At 43.1% G+C, this 18,146-nt stretch overlaps 1 protein-coding gene across 3 annotated transcripts in view; it reads left to right on the top strand.

Annotated features, from left to right (window-relative positions):
* The first annotated feature begins 2,880 nt into the window (after positions 1–2,880).
* SMAP1 (small ArfGAP 1) overlaps positions 2,881–18,146 on the top strand; it is a 219,344-nt gene continuing 204,078 nt past the window's right edge. The window contains exon 1 of one of the 3 annotated variants that reach the window (XM_039530248.1): positions 2,881–3,372. In XM_039530248.1, coding sequence (XP_039386182.1) covers positions 3,255–3,372 — 118 coding nt within the window. In that variant the 5' untranslated portion in view covers positions 2,881–3,254. The remainder of the gene's footprint in view (positions 3,373–18,146) is intronic. The other 2 variants (XM_039530246.1, XM_039530247.1) reach the window with 2 other exon arrangements.

The following is an 18,146-nucleotide window of genomic DNA, read 5'->3' as shown; positions in this document are numbered from 1 at the left end:
AGGGCCTAAGCCATCTCTCTGTGGATTTGTACCTCTGGCTAAATGATTTCATACCTGTTGGTTGCGTCACAAAATCAAAGTCATTCTACAAAGCATAGTTTATTCTGATAATACCCTGACCTTCTCTAGGCTCTGAAAAAAGGACACCAGAGTTAGGATACATGGGGTGACGTTTGTACTTCCATGTCCTCCTTTAAGCTGCAGGGAGAACCTAATAGTATATATATAGCATGCTATTTTCAAAGTGCTATTCAAATATTAACTAAATTTTCCTCTCAGCCCCACTGTGAGGTGGGTAGATAAATCAATACTGTTTTACTGATGGGGAGACAGGCTCTTAGAAATAAGACCTTCATTTTCAGAGTTTCAGAGCTCATAGAGTTTTCCTTGAGTTCAATCTGAATGGGGAACTTGACACCTCTGAAATTCAACCAGGCCCTAAGTGAATTGCCCAAAGTTGGATAAGTAGGCATTAGAATCTGGAATTAAACCAAGATTCTTGATTGTTAAACTAGGGTGACCAGATCACAGGGATGAAATATCGGGACACGGGGGGGGAGCAAAAAAAATGGCGGCAGAGCAAAAAAAAAAAAAGGCAGTTTTGCAGGGGCCGGGTGCATTAGCAGGACCCAGCCGCTCCGCCGGATCGCACACAGCGCCCCAGCCGCGCGCACTGCATTCCCCGCGGAGCCTCCCACCCCGGGCACATGAGACTCGTCCCACCGCAGGCGGGGAGCCCCGCACCTCTCCCGCTCAGCTGCACTCCAGCAGCTCCTTCCCGGCAGGGCAAGATGCTGGAGCGCAGCCGAGCGGGAGAGGCGCAGGATTCCCCAGCAGCGTCGGGGAAGTTTATCGGTTCGGGGGATCCTGGCCGGCTCCTCGCGCCAGCCGCCCCGCCTGGGACAAATCTCGCCCCCGCAGCCCCTCTCCACAAATTTGGCCGCCCCAAGCAATGATGCCCGGGAGGCGCCCCCGAGCCGCGGGAGCAGCGGACCTGCCGCGGGCATGACTGCGGAGGGTCCGCTGGTCGCGCGGCTCAGCTGGACCTCCCGCAGCTGCGGGCGGTACGCTGGTCCGGCGGCTCCGGTTGAGCTGCCGCAGTCATGCCTGCGGGAGGTCCAGCCGAGCCGCGGGACCAGCGAACCGTCCGCAGTCATGCCTGCGGCAGATCCGGTCGTCCCCGGGCTCCGGTGGACCTCCCGCAGGCATGACTGCGGCAGGTCCGCCGGCCCAGCCTGCCGCCCCCCTGGGAAAGGGCCGCCCCAGGCGGCTGCTTGCCCCGCTGGGCTCTAGAGCCGCCCCTGTCTCCACCACATGTCTCCGGCGGGCAGCCCACGCCCCCGGACCACGCCGCTCACCCGGGCCCTGCCTGCTCCGCGCTGCCCCTGGACCCACCATGCTGCCCCGTGGACTGCAGGGCTGGAGCAGCCTTCGCGCTGCACTGCAGCGCTCCCGGCCCCAGCCAGCCATGGCCTGTGTGCCCAGACTGCTGCACAGGAGCGTCTCCTCCCCAGGTTCAGCTTGGGATCCAATGGGGCAGTGAGGGGGCGGGGCGGGGCTGGGGGCAGGGATTTGGTGAGGGATCCAATGGAGGAAGGAGGGGGCGGAGTCGGGCAAGGGGGCAAGAGCCCCTCCGGGCTCCGCCTGTGCACGGGAGCGGAGGGCAAAATTGTTTGTTTGTCCAGTGTCCCGACCGAACATTGGTCGGGACGCGGGACAAACAAGCAAATATCGGGACAGTCCCGATAAAATCGGGACATCTGGTCACCCTATGTTAAACCAATGGCTAATCCAGTGCCTTCAAGACAATATGCTTAACTGTTCTGTCTCAATTTAAATAATATTTTGTGCTTATACAATGCTTTTTAAATACAAGGTCTGTATATCTGAGAGCACTGCAAGGTAGGTAAGTATAATTATGTCCATTTTAAAGAAAGGAAAACTGATGTACATACTGAAGATAAGGGGCTTTCCCAAAGCCAGTCAAAAAATTCTATTGATGTGCTTTAGTGCATTTTTAAGGTCACAGCAAGCCAGTTTCAGAAACAGAATTGGAAACACTCAGGTGTCCTGAGTCCTAGGTCTTAATCATCAGACCATGTTTTCACTGGGCACTTTGTGGGCTCTTGCAGACATGATATGCAGATTTGGCAAGTCCTGAACCCGTCCAGTCTTATTTTAAAGCAGTAGAGTGGAAGGAGCGGGAAACTGAATACCAAATTCTCCCACCCTTGTGCCTTTGGGGTCTCATTCTTTCATTGGTAGTGGTGATGCACACAACCTATTGCCGCCCCTGCAATTGGGAGGCATAGAGGTGGCATGAAAGGAGTGACAAAGGTGAAGATGGGAGATGAAGGGAGCACATTAGCCACCAAGTCATGGCATTTGATGATTTTCCTGACACTCTACTTTTAAAAGACACAAGAAGTGAAACGCTCAGCTTTTATTTAAAAATGCTTCTGGCCCTCATAATTGTGAAAAAAAGCTTTGACGACCTTAGTAACAAGACCACAAACAATCTGTCTGTTTTTCTAAAGCCTCATGATTTTAAAGTCAATCTCCTGGTGTTGGGGGTCTAACCAAGACTGTGTCCCCTGCAACCGTCTAAGGTTATGCCAAGCTAGTACTGCCCGGGAATCGGAGGCTTTGAAATACCGGACAGAGGGTGGGAGTGGGACCCACCGCCCCTTGGAGTTAACGAAACGTGTGGTGAGAGCACGAGGCTCCCCGCCCTTCCCCGGCTCCACTAGCCCCGCCCCTCGCCGCTGCGGCTGTCGCTGCAGGTGGCAGGCGCCAGGCACAGTCAGCGGAAGAGGCTCGTACCAGGCCCCGCCCCAGCCGTCACTGAGGTGCGCCCGGATCTCGTTTAGGCGTTCACCTGAAGGCGGATGGATACGTGGATGGTTTATACTCTACCCCTAATTTAAACACACTGGAGGATCTTTTTGATCTCAGTGAAATCGTAGATGTTTCAAGCGTCTCGGGAATCGCACCAGGCAATCTCGTGGTGAAGAGGCCCCTGGACTATAGTGTTCCAGGTTGGGGATTATTTTCTATTCTGTGCTGGACGCGTTACTTGGAAAGGAGGGCTTGAAGGCGGATGTAGCTGCAAGTAGTTCCGGTTGAGGAAGTCTGTCCGCAGCCGGCTGCCGGTGCCTGGTTGCGTGAGGGTCGGAGCGGAGCGTGGCGCTGCCGGTCCCGGTCCCAGTCCCAGTCCCAGCTGTGCCAGCGCGTAGGGAGCCGCCGCCGCCGCCATGTCGACCCGCTCGTGCCGGGAGAAGGCGCAGAAGCAGAACGAGCAGCACCAGGCCATCCTGGCCAAGCTGCTGCGGGAGGAGGACAACAAGTACTGCGCCGACTGCGAGGCCAAGGGTACGGCCGGGCAGGGGCCGGGGTGCGGGCAGCGCCCGGGCGGGGTCGCGGCCTCCGGGGTGATGTGGACCCTGGGCGGGGAAGGCGGTCGGTGGAGCGAGGGGCCGGGGTGGCTCCCTGCGGGGGAGGGAGGTCGGGCCGGGGGCCCCGGGCAGAAGGCAGCGGCAGGGGAGCTCCGTGCTGGGCCGGCGGGCCCAGGGCAGCTGTACGGGGCAGGTCTCGTTATCGGCCCTTCCCGGGGCCCGAAGGAGGAGTCCGGCTGGCGAGCGGGCTTTGCTCGGGGAGGGCCGAGTGGCCCGGCTGGCCGAAGTGCCGGGTGTAGGGTGAGGCCAGTGCTGTCTGTGTGCCGCGATCCTGTGAAGGCTGCAGACGCTCCCGGGGTGCCTGGTTCGCGGGAGAGCCGGCCAGGATCCGCCCGTGCTCATGACTGATTTGAAGTTCTTGTGGGATGTGGGCCTGTGAGTACACTGGGCCCAAATTGCTTCTTGCAAATAAGCTGCGGTGAGGAAAAGGGCTGGGATTTGAACAGTTACAGTAAAAAACAGTTGGGAGGTTGATGCAAATCGATCATCCTTTCATTTAATTGTAAAATAATTTGTTTCCACCTGGGATGTATTTTGATTATTCCAAAATCAAGAAAACGTCCCTTGGGTTTTTATGTAGTCTCTGACCTAGACCTTTCTTGAAGTTTCCCTGTTGCCCTTGCTTTTTAATGGACAGAAGTGAATCCTGTTTCAGTGGGCTGGTAGTTGGTCAGTGTACAGCGTCAGGAAGCTACCTCTTTAACATTTGGTACAGACACTGTATTACTTGAGGTGAATGTTGCAACACTAGAGTAAGGTGATATATTTAAAAAAAAAAGTAATAGCTTAATTGCCTAAATGCTGTAAATACTGAATATTTAAGGTCTATTGTGCGTAAGACTAATCTTCATTAACAACATATTTTGCAGTATTGGTTTGAATGATGTGATGAGTGTAATGTAAGGATTATTAGACCATGGTCAGACTTAAAACAGGGAAATTATTTTGTCCAAAAGTGACAGACTGCATACTTTATTTTTAATCTTGTATCATATTTTAAAAAATGTAAAAATATTTATATAGTAGGTAATATAATAAAAGGCATACAATACTACATTAATGCATACAATACACGTCTGGTGATTACCTTCTTTGAACAAATGTGATGATAGTCCTCTTTTTGTATTAGCTGAATAATCAACTGCTCCATTGTGACAGCCATAACTATGTTGGTCAGGACAGGGGCCCACTGGGCACCTCCAAAGATGAAGTGTGAGACTTTGCAGTTTGAGCTAGAAGACTAGTTTCGATAGCCAAGAGCTCTGTCAGTTATCTTTTGTGGATTAGCCATGGGTTGGGAAGAAAGGGAGAAATACTTAAGCATGCACCAAACTCTGCATTATTTAGGCTTTTCTAGACAAGTATCACATTAAACTGCACAGCATGTAGCATAAAGAAATCCCAGTCTTAACAGGAAATAGCTTTTATGGAAACATAGAACGAGTGATGGAAAAGACCTAAGTCATCTAGTTCTCGTTTCCAGTGCATGGTTGTTCCCTGTTATGTACTTGTTAGTGTTCTGTCAGTAATTTTCAGCAAGCTATGACCATTTTCTGGCTATTGTCCTCCACCCTGAACCCCCTCCCCCCCATTTCCAATAAAATTTTTTTCTGGCCTCAGGCCTTTGATCAGAGCCACATGGGTAGCTTTTTGTTTCTTACATTTTTTTCAGAAGAATTGTGGTATGTTTGTGACTTTCTGCACGCCATATTTACCATGGTGATGTAATTGTTTTGTACAAAGTATTCCTTGCAAGGTGTCATTCTAAAAGTCTTGATCAACTAAACATTAATATCTCATTGAATTGTACGTGCTGTATTTGTATGTGAAGTTATGAAGTTTTGCTATGTACATGTTACTGAAAGATGATGTAAAGACCCACAACTAGCCTTTCAGGTACAAGAGAGAAGAAGCTAGCTAGACTGTGCTAATGGACCAAAAAAGAGCTTGTCCTTCCCTGGGGACTCCTCAGACAGCCTATGAATAATGGCTGCTATGACTCAGCAAGGCATGCAAGGGAATGTGACCAGATCACATGATACTGAATGTCATTTTGGTACCTCTACTTGTCTACAAACTGGGCTGGGAACTTGGCTTGGAACAAAGGGGTTCCTGCCATATGGAAAAACTCTACAAGGGGGGAGTGACTTCCTGACTAGGACTTGCTCCCCTACAAGACAACACCTGGAAACACTGGAGAAACAAAGACTAATCTAGGGAAGAAGGGTCCCTGCGGGAAAGAAGAAAGACCTGTGTAAAGAGGCTAAAATCTGCTTGTATTAGTCAGAATGAGATATTGCTGTTTCAAATCCTATCCAGTTTGAGACTTAGATTGCAATTTTGTTTGTTTGCTAGGTAATCTACTTTGATCTGTTTGCTATCAATTAAAATCTCCCTTTCTGTAGTTAATAAACCTGTTTTGTGTTAACCAGTGTTATTGAGTGAAGTGTTAGGGAATCTTCGCTTTGTTAACAAAGGCTTGTGCATATCTCCCTTGCATTGAGGGGGAAAGTCGACTATTTAATGAGCAGACCCCTGCGCAGTGCAAGATGGTATAATTCTGGGTTTATACTCCAATAGCAGTGCAAGGCTGCGGAGCTGGGAAATTGGCTGGTACCTTTATTGTTGGTCTATAAGTGGCTTAGGTAAAGCACTCAGATGACTTAATTGGGTGTCAAGTATCAGAGGGGTAGCCGTGTTAGTCTGGTTCTGTAGAAGCAGCAAAGAATCCTGTGGCACCTTATAGACTAACAGAAGTTTTGCAGCATGAGCTTTCGTGGGTGAATACCCACTTCTTCGGATGCAAGCAGATGCACGAAAGCTCATGCTGCAAAACTTCTGTTAGTCTATAAGGTGCCACAGGATTCTTTGCTGCTTAATTGGGTGTGTGGCACCACCTGCTATTGGGTTGTATGATGACAGGCCTGGAGAGGCTGGCTAGGTCTCATCATCAGAGTAGTGTGAGAGAGATCAACCCAGCTGAATTGTTAGTGGGCACAGAGGTTCAAACAGATCCCAGACTGCACCTTAGGGCTACAACAAATCTCCATGTTGTGCTTGTTAGTATTCACTGTCTCCTTTAATGCTTAGCACCTAAATGACTTACATTTTCTAAACTCTGTGTAAATTAATTTGTCTCATAACCACCATAATGTAGATTTCTTAGAGCTCCAGTATTTGATTACTTGAAATCTTATACTTTTGTACTTTGACTTGGTCTTCATCAAGCACTGCTCTCTCTAATCTCTTCTTAGATAATCATCTTGTCTCCTTCAGTTACCTATCATACCACCACCATGCCCTCGCACTTAGTCTCAGTCCATCTGCTCTCGGCTCTCTCTTCTCTTCCATTAATAGGGCTGGTGATTCTGTGTGTGCTTTGCTCTCTTCTTATATTGTGGCTAGGGAAATTAAAGTTCAGCATTTCATTTCAGTTGCAGAAAAATGCAGATTTTTATATTTTATCAGAGAATTTAGGTTTTTTTTAAATCATGGAAAAATTATCATCAAGGATCCTAGTTATCATTGGTGTACAACGTCTGTCTCTTAGTTTTTAATATAAAGAGACAGAAAATCTAGCACTTCCCTTAGTAAGTTGTTCCAGTGTCTAATTACATTAACTGTTACAATTTGCAATGTGTATTTTTCCAGTTTGCATCTGTCTTCATTTTTACATCTTGTTATCTTTGTTTACTGGATTAGAGTCCCCTAATATCAGAAATCTTCTATTCATGTAGGTACTTAGACTGCAGGTACTTCTTAACTTTCAAGTAGGTCATGATGTCTGGTACCATGATGTTCTTCTTTATATTCTGAATAAATTCTCTGGCAAGAACTCAATCCATAGTGGTTTCTCTTGTAGTTGAGATATGAATATCCAGATGTAAATTCAACTTGTCACTGCTAAAATAATGGAAAATAAGTATCAAGTTCCCCACTACTGGTTTCTCCTGTCCACAAGAAGATTATACAGTCTAAAAGCACATCTAAAGACAGCATGATATCACTTCTGTGATCAGAGGCTATTTTACTTAAGCAGAAGTCACTTGCAGTGTAGGATGAATCTAAAACTCTTCACACCTTAAGTTGGCTTCCCAATCTTTGCTAATGTATGGCACCAGAATGCTCTGTGATCCCTTGCATTAACCATGACCTAGTCTTCTTTCTATGTACCTGATGTGATTGTTTAGATCTAATCTTCTGTGGCTGAATAGTAGGAATTATACGGTGTTCTGTAGGCTATCTCTTACCATTTTTGTGATTTTGTTTTTTAAGCCCCAGCACATGGGACGTGCCATTGTGATGGTTTTATCATGACCATGTCTTCTAAACTGATCAAAAACTACTTTTTAGGAGGGCCATGAGACTCTTGGATCTGAAAAGCTTTTCATGCTTTCCTACGAATCAGCAGACATGAAATGTACCTGAGTTTTGAAATGATTCTTGTCATTCTTTACTGGTATTTATAGTGTTCATAATAGCAGCCACTTCCTGCAGCTCCATTGGCTGGGAACAGCAAACTGCGGACACTGGGAGCTGAGGGGCTCCGTGCCTGTGAATGCTCCAGGTAAACAAAACATCCAGGCCCGCTAGCAGCTTACCTGATGGGGCAGGAGCCAAAGTTTGCCAACCCCTAAAATATAGGGTCAGCTTATGAAAGGGTCATACAGTTTTTGCTATTTTTTACCTAACCATCTTGGGGGGTCAGCTTATAAACGAATGGGCTAATGAACGAGTATATATGGTAATCAAGTTCTTACCTTTTTGGAGATTCTACAGCTATGATCTTCTACACAATGCTCTTGTGAGCAAAATCTCCCAAACAATGGTGGTCTTTTCCTTCAGACACCTTTTATCAGAGAATTTAGGTTTTTTTTAAATCCTTTCAGTGCCTCGCCTATTTCTGAAGGGACAGCTCCCACTAGTCAAAATGAAAATACTAAAAATACAAAATTAAAACACAGTACAACATCTAAATTCACTTCTGAATACAATATTTTGCAATATAAAATTTCATCAAATACATTAATTTGAGGATCCTCCCAGCAACTCAAGATGTTGTATCTCTGCTGACTCCTGAGGATGAATCTGAGGTTGGGTGGAAGAATCAGGAAATTGACATCTGCAAAACTTCCTCCGTTTCAGCGATAGAAGTAATTGGTGGTAAAAGCAAGCTTTTATTCTGTATGGGGACCAGCCTGTACAGGGGGACACAGCGCACACTTGGCCAGTGAATTACACAACCAATTGTGAGACTGCACTAGAATGTTGGGTATTTTGATTTCTGGATTTTATTCCTGGTTCTGGGAGCAGAGTTTGGTCAAATGGATAGGTGGTGCACTACCAAGCATATAATTTGGTATATTCCTTCCTTCTGAAAGGCAGTGTGTGTATTCAAATGGATGAGACTTGGGTAAGTTTAGATACTGGGGGGTTATTCTGAGCTCATCCTGAAGTGACCTTTTGCAAATTATCCGTTATCTGTACATTAGGGGAATGATAAGTAGTCTTCCTCTGCACTTCGGGACTCTTATTAACAAAGGCTTAATACTCTTACCTTTGGGAAACTAACAGCAGTCGTAAGAGCTGGGACTTGAAGGCTTGTGCTTTCCTGGCTTGCAGTTCAGTGCAACTTCCCCTAAGCTGCAGTGTGCATGTGTGTGTTCACTCATAGTTCTGGATTCAAAATTATGTTAAACAAGTTAAAATTGAGTACATATCCTTAACATAAAAGTAAAAACATTAGAGATCTCATGTTTGTTTTTGAGATAGCTACCACAAGTCAGGAAATTCAGTGGGAAGGTTACACTTTAAAAAAATTCAAAAGTTAAGGTGTGGAAATGCACATTGACGGCTTCCATACAACCATAATTCTGTCCTGTGGGTTGGCAGTTTCTTGGAAAAACTAGTTTAGGATAGGGTGCTGGTAAATATTGTCTTAAACTAGGAAAATCAAAATCATTCCTAGAATATATTAATGAAAAGTACTGGAAAATATTTAGCATTTGTATGCTAATTTTGCAGTGATATGGTCTGTTTAACTTTTAATTAAAGGAAATAAAATTTTAAAAAGCCTGAACTTAAAGCTGTATGCTAATACTTTGGCTACCTGAAACAGAAACTGGAACTTCTGAATCTGGGAATTCCATTTTTTTTGTTTAGCAAATAAAATTACATGTTTTCTAAGCAAGGTGAATTCTCAGATTCAGAAGTTTCAGTTGCGATTTTAGGTAAACTGCCTAACTGTCCAGTCTGGTACTCTGTTGATCTGGCTGTGTGGGGAGGGCAACTGAACTCAGTGAGTAGAGGGACTTAAGTCAAAATATTTCTAAATGAACAGAGAAAGAAGACCACTTGACCCAATTCACGGCTGACTTAAAAAAAAATAAGAGAGTTAATGAAGACAACAGAGTCTTAAATGCAGAAATTGCAAAAGTACAAAAGAGATTTAATGAGGCAGTTACTCCTGTACACGTTGACCAACCTCCTTCATCCAAAATACTCAGGAAAAAAATGGTCAGCTGAACAAGAAGAAATTGTAAGGCAGTGGTAGCTCAGCAAAAATATAGATTTTTTTTTCCTGTATTTACTTGCATTTAAAGTAGAAGGCACTCTAAATCCAATATTTCATCTTGAAGGAAAGTTTCCCATGTAACATGGTAGAAAAATCCAAAGAATGTTGATATTCCATCTGGCTTCATAGAACTGTTTGTGCAGTTGCACCAATGGCTAGCAAGTTCAGCAAGCATAGACTGAATCTTTTCAAACTTTGGATACATTCACTCAGTACAAGAATAGGCTTCGTCTATCCACTGCATGAAAGTTGGTTTTCTGCTACAGAAGACTGTGTGGTCAGTTGGACCTGCATTGGTAGTCTGCAATGCTGTATGCTTCTGATTGATTAATGTATCAGTCCTACAACTCTGCATTGTCATTTTAAATCAATGATGTTTTTTGACTTTTGTTAATATATTGAAATGAGTCATGATTAAGGCCAAACCTAATTCATGATATTGTGGAAATTACAGCCCCCACAATATTAGGCTTTCACATTTTGTCGGCTGCGTGGGGCTGACAGTGGGAGCCCTAGCGGATGGGTCCCGCTGTCAGCGCCGTGCATGGTAGGGCTCCTGCTGTTACGCTGTTAGCCCAGCGCATTAATGACTGTAAGGGTACGTCCATACTACCCGCCCGGGTCGGCGGGTAGCGATCGACTTCTCGGAGTTTGATATATCGCGTCTTATCTAGACGCGATATATCGAACTCCGAACGCGCTCCCATCGACTCCGGAACTCCTCCACCGTGAACGGCGGTGGCGGAGTCGACGGGGGAGCCGCGGACTTCGATCCCGCGCCGTGAGGATGGGTAAGTACTTCGAACTAAGGTACTTCGAGTTCAGCTACGCTCTTCGCGTAGCTGAACTTGCGTACCTTCGTTCGAACCCCCTCTTCCCCCCCCCCCCCCAGTGTAGACCAGGCCTAATATAGTTGCAGCCAAATGTCTGGTTATATTCTCTTCTCTCTTCCCACCCCTCCCCCCGGCAAAAAAAAAAAAAAAAAGGCATTCGGTGTGTGTTTTGTTCCAGCAAATTTTTCTTAAATAGGCCTTCTCTGTCTTTCCAAATTACCACAATTAATAAAGGTCCATTATTACTTTTCCATGTTTTTCTATGTCTTGTGCACAACTCAGCTGCAATTATTTGACAAACATCCCGTGATTCAAGTAGAGCCTTAGGATGTACAACTTCCTTGAGAAAATATTGAACCAAAATGCATACAGACATTGATGGTCAGTATTATAATTACATATATTAGTATTACACCCACTGCAGTTTTACTTTTTATTTGTACAGCCCTATGTTAATCTCTGAATCTACTTCCCTGTGTACCTACAATTTGAATATATAACTAAAACTAAATATAATGTAGTAAGCGTTAAATAGTTTTTAAAATAGAGAATGCCTTAAACTTGGACTAATTAGTTTTTCTTGGAGTGATTAATGATTTTACCTGGTAAAACCACCTCTAATACATACCATGCTATTGTAGGATGTCATAAAATACTTTCATATTAGTTCAGAATTGTTCCAGATTAGTCTAAAGTCATCAGGTTTTCTGCCATGGTGTCACCATCATTCTCTTTTGGAACAATAGGAAGAAACGGCTGGTTTTGAAATAGGGCAGCTTTGCTAAAAGCAGTCTGTAGCTTTGCTGTCATTGAGAATAGGAGATGGCAGCTACTTTGAAAGAGGGCAGTCTTGGAATTTTGTGTAGAAGAATGTTCAGCTTCAGCTGAAGAAACATTCAGTTACAACAGCAATGAAGAATAACCATATAAAAATAATCCTTTTTAAAAAAAAAAAAATCTTCAAATGAGGCCAGTGCCTGAAATTTCAATGAATGAAAACTATATAAACAGTTTGAAGTGTCTGCATTAAGATAACTTGGGTCAAAAAATGGTGATGTGTAGGATACTAGATTTCTTACGGGAGCCATTAAAATTTTTTTAATTCGAACTAACAGACTTACTCTGGATACAGAGTGAATTTTCTAATAATTTGCTAAGTATTGTAGCTTTAGAAACATCTCAACTTTATATGTAACAAAATGTTTGTATTCTACAAAATGGTTTAATTCCTGCTTTAAATGCAAAACTCAATTCAACTTTAACTGTAGAACTGTGATTGGTGCTTTGTGTAATATATGTATACCGTTTTCCTGAAGATGTGGTAATGCGTGACCAGGCTGCCAAATGTCATGTAAGATGTGGCAGTTTGGGAGGTTTCGGCCAATTGGGCTGCCTGGGTAGAGACTGGAGGGCTCCAAACTCCCTCTGCTCTGTTTAGGGGACTTCAACAGTGTTATGGAGTTTGGCTGGATTGGCAGCAAAAAAACACTTCTTGCTTTTTAGTCACTGTGGGGAGGAGTGGCAGCCACTCCCCCAGCATCTTAGTGGAGGGGGAGAGTTTGGCTCTGCACATCTCAGCTCACCTTTTTTCCCATGACCCTGTACGAAACTATACCCCACAGCATTTTAAGTTTTGGATATTTGGTGTAGTGTGTGGGTTGAAAGAAGGTATTTTGGTAAAGAATGTGATGGAAGGTGGAATTCTCTGCAGGAGGACAAAGTTAGGGTTGTTTGGGCATTGGCTGTGGTAGCAATAAGATGTGCCTGAGGATGGAGGAAAAAAAGTGTATACTCTTGAGCCACCTAGTTTTTCACTTCTTTGCTGTTGTTGGTGTGTCATGTACATTGTGTGTTGCAGTCCTGATTGATTCACAACTAAATTTTGTACACTAGATGGGGTGGACATTAGGAAGTGCAGCTGCTGACTGAAGATTTGATCAGTCAGCAGCTGCTTACATAACCTTTCTTTCATGCTCAGCTGCACAGAAGACCTTTTCATAGAAAGGTGAAATCTAACAGAAAAATGTAGCTTCTGACAGATTGTGTGCTTGGGCCATGATACTTGTGCGCACTGCGCACAAAGTTTATACATTGGCAACTCTTGGTGAAAATCTGCATATCATGGTATGTATTGGTGAAAATCTGCATATCAATACTTTTTTTTTCCAAGTATGAATTTAGTCTGCAGGAGTGGGATTTACTTGACAGCCCTAGTAAATGAAGTTCTCTGTTTACAGAATGGTAGCAGGGCAGACCTCCATAAGAACTTAAGCAGTCATGGAGTAAGAGAGAAGTCCTTTCATGGATCAGTAAATGGTTAAACAAGAGGAAATAAAGGATAGGCATAAGGTCAGTTTTGAGAATGTAAAGTGGTAAATAGTAGGGTACTCCAAGGATCCATACTGGGATGTGTACTGTTCATCATATTCATAAATCTTGAAAACAGGGTAAACAGTGAGGTGGCAGAGTTTGTGGATGATACTAAATTACTCGGATACTTAAGTCCAAAGCTAACTGAAGAGTTACAAAGGAATCTCACTACACCTGGTGGCTGGGCAACAAAATGGCCGATGAACTTCAGTGCTGGTAGGTGCAAAGCACATTGGAAAACATAATCCCAACTATACCTACAGATGATGAGCTCTAAATTAGCTATTACTACTCGCATAAGATCTTGGAGTCATAGATAGTTTTGTGAATACATGTGCCCCGTGAGCCATGGCAGTCAAACACACTAACAATGTTAGGAACCACTAGGAAAGGGATAGATAACAGAACAGAAAATATCACGATGTCACTATATAAATTCATGGTACACCCACATCTTGAATACTGCACGTGGTTCTGGTTGCCTCATCTCAAGAAAGATATTAGAATTGGAATAAGTACAGAGAAGGGCAACAAAAATGATTAGGGGGATAGGGAGGAGAGATTAAAAAGGATAGGTCTGTTCAGCTTGGAAAACAAATGACCAAGGGAGGAGGATATGTTAGAGGTGACGAAAGTGAATACAGAAGTGTTGTGTACCCCTTTGTCTTATAACACAAGAACCAGAGGTCACCCAATGAAATTAATAGGCAGCAGGCTTTAAACAAAAGGAAGTATAACTTTACAGAACACACAGTGAACCTCTGGAACTCATTGCCAGGAGATGATGTGTGAAGGCCAAAAGTATAACTGGGTTTAAAAAAGAATTAGATACGTTCATAGAGGATAGGTCTATAAATGGCTATTGGTCAAGATGGTTAGGGTTGTGACCCCATACACCAGGCATCCCTAAACCTCTGATCTCCAAAAGCTGGGATTGGGCCACAGGGGATAGATTACTTGCTAATTACCCTGTTCTCTTAATTCCCTCTGAAATGACTGGAATTGTCCACTGTTGGAAGACAGGATCTCTGTGCTATATGGTCCATTGGTCTGAGTCAGTAGGGCCAACCTACCCCTATGTTTTGCATTAGATCTACTCAGGATGCCGAATTGTACAATTGGTTTGTTTTTAAGATATTGGTTAACGATGAGTGTCTGGACTACCAAGAAGAAATTTCAGCTTGAGCCCAGCTTCAAAAAAAATCATTTTTAAAAATTTATGAAGAGAACTCAAAGTACACTAGAAAAAAATTCAGCAGCATAAAAAAATCGTGTGGAACTTCAGTGGAAGACTTCATCTAATTTTAGAGACAAACCAGAAGTGTGCCCCTTTAAATTTATTTTGTAATTCAGCCTCAACTGTGGAGCCACAACCAGTCATCTCTCTAATCCAACATACAGAGTAAAACAGGAAAATATTACTGGTGGTTGAACATATTGTAGTTAGGTTTCTTAGGCAAGTTACTTGATTGGCAGCTTTAACTGCAACTGCAACTCTGCTTGCTCAATTTAACTTTAGATGTTCACTACCTCAAAGCGGCAGCACAGCTCTAATCTTCGTTTATGATGGACATAATTGCTTTTTCTTTCCTTGGCTTCTTAAATTCGTATAACTAAACTCCTCTAGAATGCGAAATAGCATCTTTCTCTTTCAAAACTGATGATTTGATTCTGATCCAATGGCACTCCAGTGGCATTGAAGTTTGCTTTTACTCCAGTCTTTGGAGAAAAGTGTCATGGGGGTGGAAGGGCAGAATATCCCTGCAAGTGGTTCATTCTTTGCTGTCTCCCTTACAGCTTGCACCCAGTTTTCAGGTGAAGCTAAACTCTGTGCCAGAGAGGACCCTTATTTGTGTTTGTTGCAGCAGTGGCAAAGCTGATATAGCTGCATCTGTGTTCCAGCAAATGTCTTTGGGGATAGAGAATCTTGGTTTTTTTTTATGTCTCTTGAAGCTCACGGACCGCTTTTGCCACTATACAAACTACAGTTTTTTCCATCATTTAATGTTGTCTGTTGTATTATTCTGAATTAATGCAGTCTGAATCAGTAAGGGAGGCGTATCTAATGGCTTGTTTTAAACTGTTCTTAGTTTAGCTTATGCTACTCTTGGTTAACTAGCATTTTTTGAGATGGCACTGTTTCAAGCTTCAGACCAAAATCCTAGCTTAAATTAGGGTGACCAGATGTCCCAATTTTATAGGGACAGTCCTGATATTTGGGGCAGTCCTGATATATTGGGCTTTTTCTTATATAAGCTCCTATTTACACATCCATGAGAATGATTAAAGGTTTAGAGAATGTGCTTTATAGTGACACTCAAGGAGCTCAAACTGTTTAGATTAACAAAATGAAGATTGTGGGGTGACTTGATCAGTCTATAAATACTTGGGGAACAAATATTTGACAATGGGCTCCTGAGTACAGCAGATACACTCCAATAGCTGGTAGCTGAAGTTAGAAAAATGCAGTCTGGAATTTTTAACTGTTAAAGTAATTAACCATTGAGGCAATTTCCCCAAGGATTGTGGTGGATTCTCCATCACTGGCGATTTTTAAGTCAAGATTGGATGTTTTTCTAAGAGATCTGCTCTAATTTATACAGGAACTAATTCAGGAAAGCCCCGTTGCCTGTGATAGGTCAGACTAGATAATCAGAAAGATCCATAGCCAAAAGGAACCAGTGAGTCTGAGGTGTTGGCTATAGGCTTTCTCCTAAAATTTCCATCAGTTACCACCAGTCCATTCCACTGCTGGTAGCAACTGTCGAAATGCTCATGTAAACAAGCGACCTGTGGTCTTCCCATGGTGGGATCTTCACTTGCTCAGGTCTAGGTTATATGATGCTTGGGATGTTAGTGACTAGTTTGTCTACAGTAAAACTGACACCATTGGTAGAGCAGAATTGGAGGTATTAATTTTGAAGACCTCTTTGGAAGAAGCTAGCATAGTTAAAGCTTTTAAGTATTGCTCCAACTTTACTGCTCAAGCAACTGACCATTAACCACCTTCCTGTAACCAGGGCCTGGCCCCGGCCCCTTCTCCGGAGGGAATACTTCAACAGGTGAAGAGGAATTTAATGAAAACACTTAAAATATTTGTTAATACTATTCAAAGGCTGTGTTGAGTATGTCTGGACTGCCTGTGCCTGCAGTGAGGATTTATAAACGATAGCACCAGAAACTTTGTTTTTCTCTTAAGCTCAGGTAGTATTGACAGTTATCCTAGAAGCAAAACCAAAAACTTGGAGTATTCAAATGAGCACAAATTCTCAGTGTAAGCTATAGCTTTTCTCAGTAGTTCCAGAGGACAGAGATATAGATGGTTCAAAGTGATGCTCAGTCACAGGCTGAGCTGGAAAATCATTGGTTTTGGTTGATGGTATTTATGAAGTCCTGTTGAAGTCCACCTCTGTTGCATGTGATTTTTCTCTTCCTTGCTCCAAGATGAAATTGACTATTTTTAGTATCTACTTAGTATAATTGTTCACAGTGTTAAGTGTTGATATTAGCAAAAGCAAAGTCTAAGAAGTGTGCCTTGCAGATGAAGCAGAAAGTGGATAAGGTGTGTGGTGTTTTAGTTCCTTTGGGAGATCATTCCACAACATCAAACTGAACTTTACTGTGTAGTACACATGTTCCAAGTATTTGTTTAGGGGCTTCCATACTAGTCATCTTTTGGCACTCATCTTTCTTCCTGGCGTTGCTTACTACTTCTAGTTCAGTGGCTCTCAACATTTCCAGACTACTGTTCCCCTTTCAGGAATCTGATTTATCTTGCGTACCCCAAGTTTCACCTTGCTTAAACTACTTACTTCTGTATTTTTGTGTCTGATTTTTGTAAGCATCAGCCCACTATTACTGAAAAATTGTTTACTTTCTCATTTTTTACCATATAATAAAATAAATCAACTGGAATATAAATATTGTACTTGTATTTCAGTGTAGAGTATATAGAGCAGTATAAACAAGTCGCTATGTGAAATTTTAGTTTGTACTGACTTTGCTTGTGCTTTTTATGTAGCTGGCCGTAAAATTAGGCAAATATCTAGATGAGTTGATGTACCTGTCCCCTGAAAGACTTCTGTGTACCCTGGTTGAGAACCACTGTTCTAGTTAATCATTAAGAACTATCCACTATCCCCTTAGAAGAAGGCAAAATGGGTTTCCAGAAAGAGGCATTCTTCAAAGGTTACATTCACAGATAAATACTGTGAGTCAGCATGTCATCTGAGGAGATGTTAAATATGGAAAGTAAGTGTTTCTGCTTTTACAAAGGCATTAGGAGTTCATGGCTGCTGAGCTGTGTTTTTTAGTTTGAAAGAGGTACTTTTTTCTTAAGCTTCTTCTAAACACCATTATTATACGACCCCATGCAGCTATACTGGTATAGAAGTGCTTATACCGTGTAGCCTATTCCTGTAAAGGGAATAAACACTGGAGAATAGCTAGTGTAACTGCATCCAGTTGTACTGGTAAGGGTTATACTGGTACAACTATTTGATTAACCAAAACGGTTTATACCAATACAAAATCTTGCGGTGTTAAACAACCAAATGTACTTGACTGCATTCTTCTGTGTCCTCAGTAGAAAGGGTATTTGATGGGTGTTTGTAGGATTGGGTTCTGTTTGGCAAACTCATATCTTTTTGTCCCCTTAACGCTTAACCAAATACACAGCCTATAAAATTATTATTGTCTGTAGCTTCCTATATTTTTCTGAAGATATTTAGAAAGATTGTTCATAAAAATTGTTTTAAAGAATAATCTTAAGTAACAGATTCCTGAATGAAGCATAAATTGTGAGTGGGATAGTGTGTACACATACCTGGGTGTGCAAAAGGAAAGACTTTTTCCCCCCAGTCAATGCTTCTGGCAGAAAATATTCTTAAAATCCTGTTATCACTTTTCATGAGC

Source organism: Mauremys reevesii, linkage group 3, assembly GCF_016161935.1.
Source record: "Mauremys reevesii isolate NIE-2019 linkage group 3, ASM1616193v1, whole genome shotgun sequence".
Taxonomy (NCBI): Eukaryota; Metazoa; Chordata; order Testudines; family Geoemydidae; genus Mauremys; species Mauremys reevesii.
The sequence above is the reverse complement of the archived record's forward strand: the minus strand, read 5'-3'. Positions and strand labels throughout refer to the sequence as shown.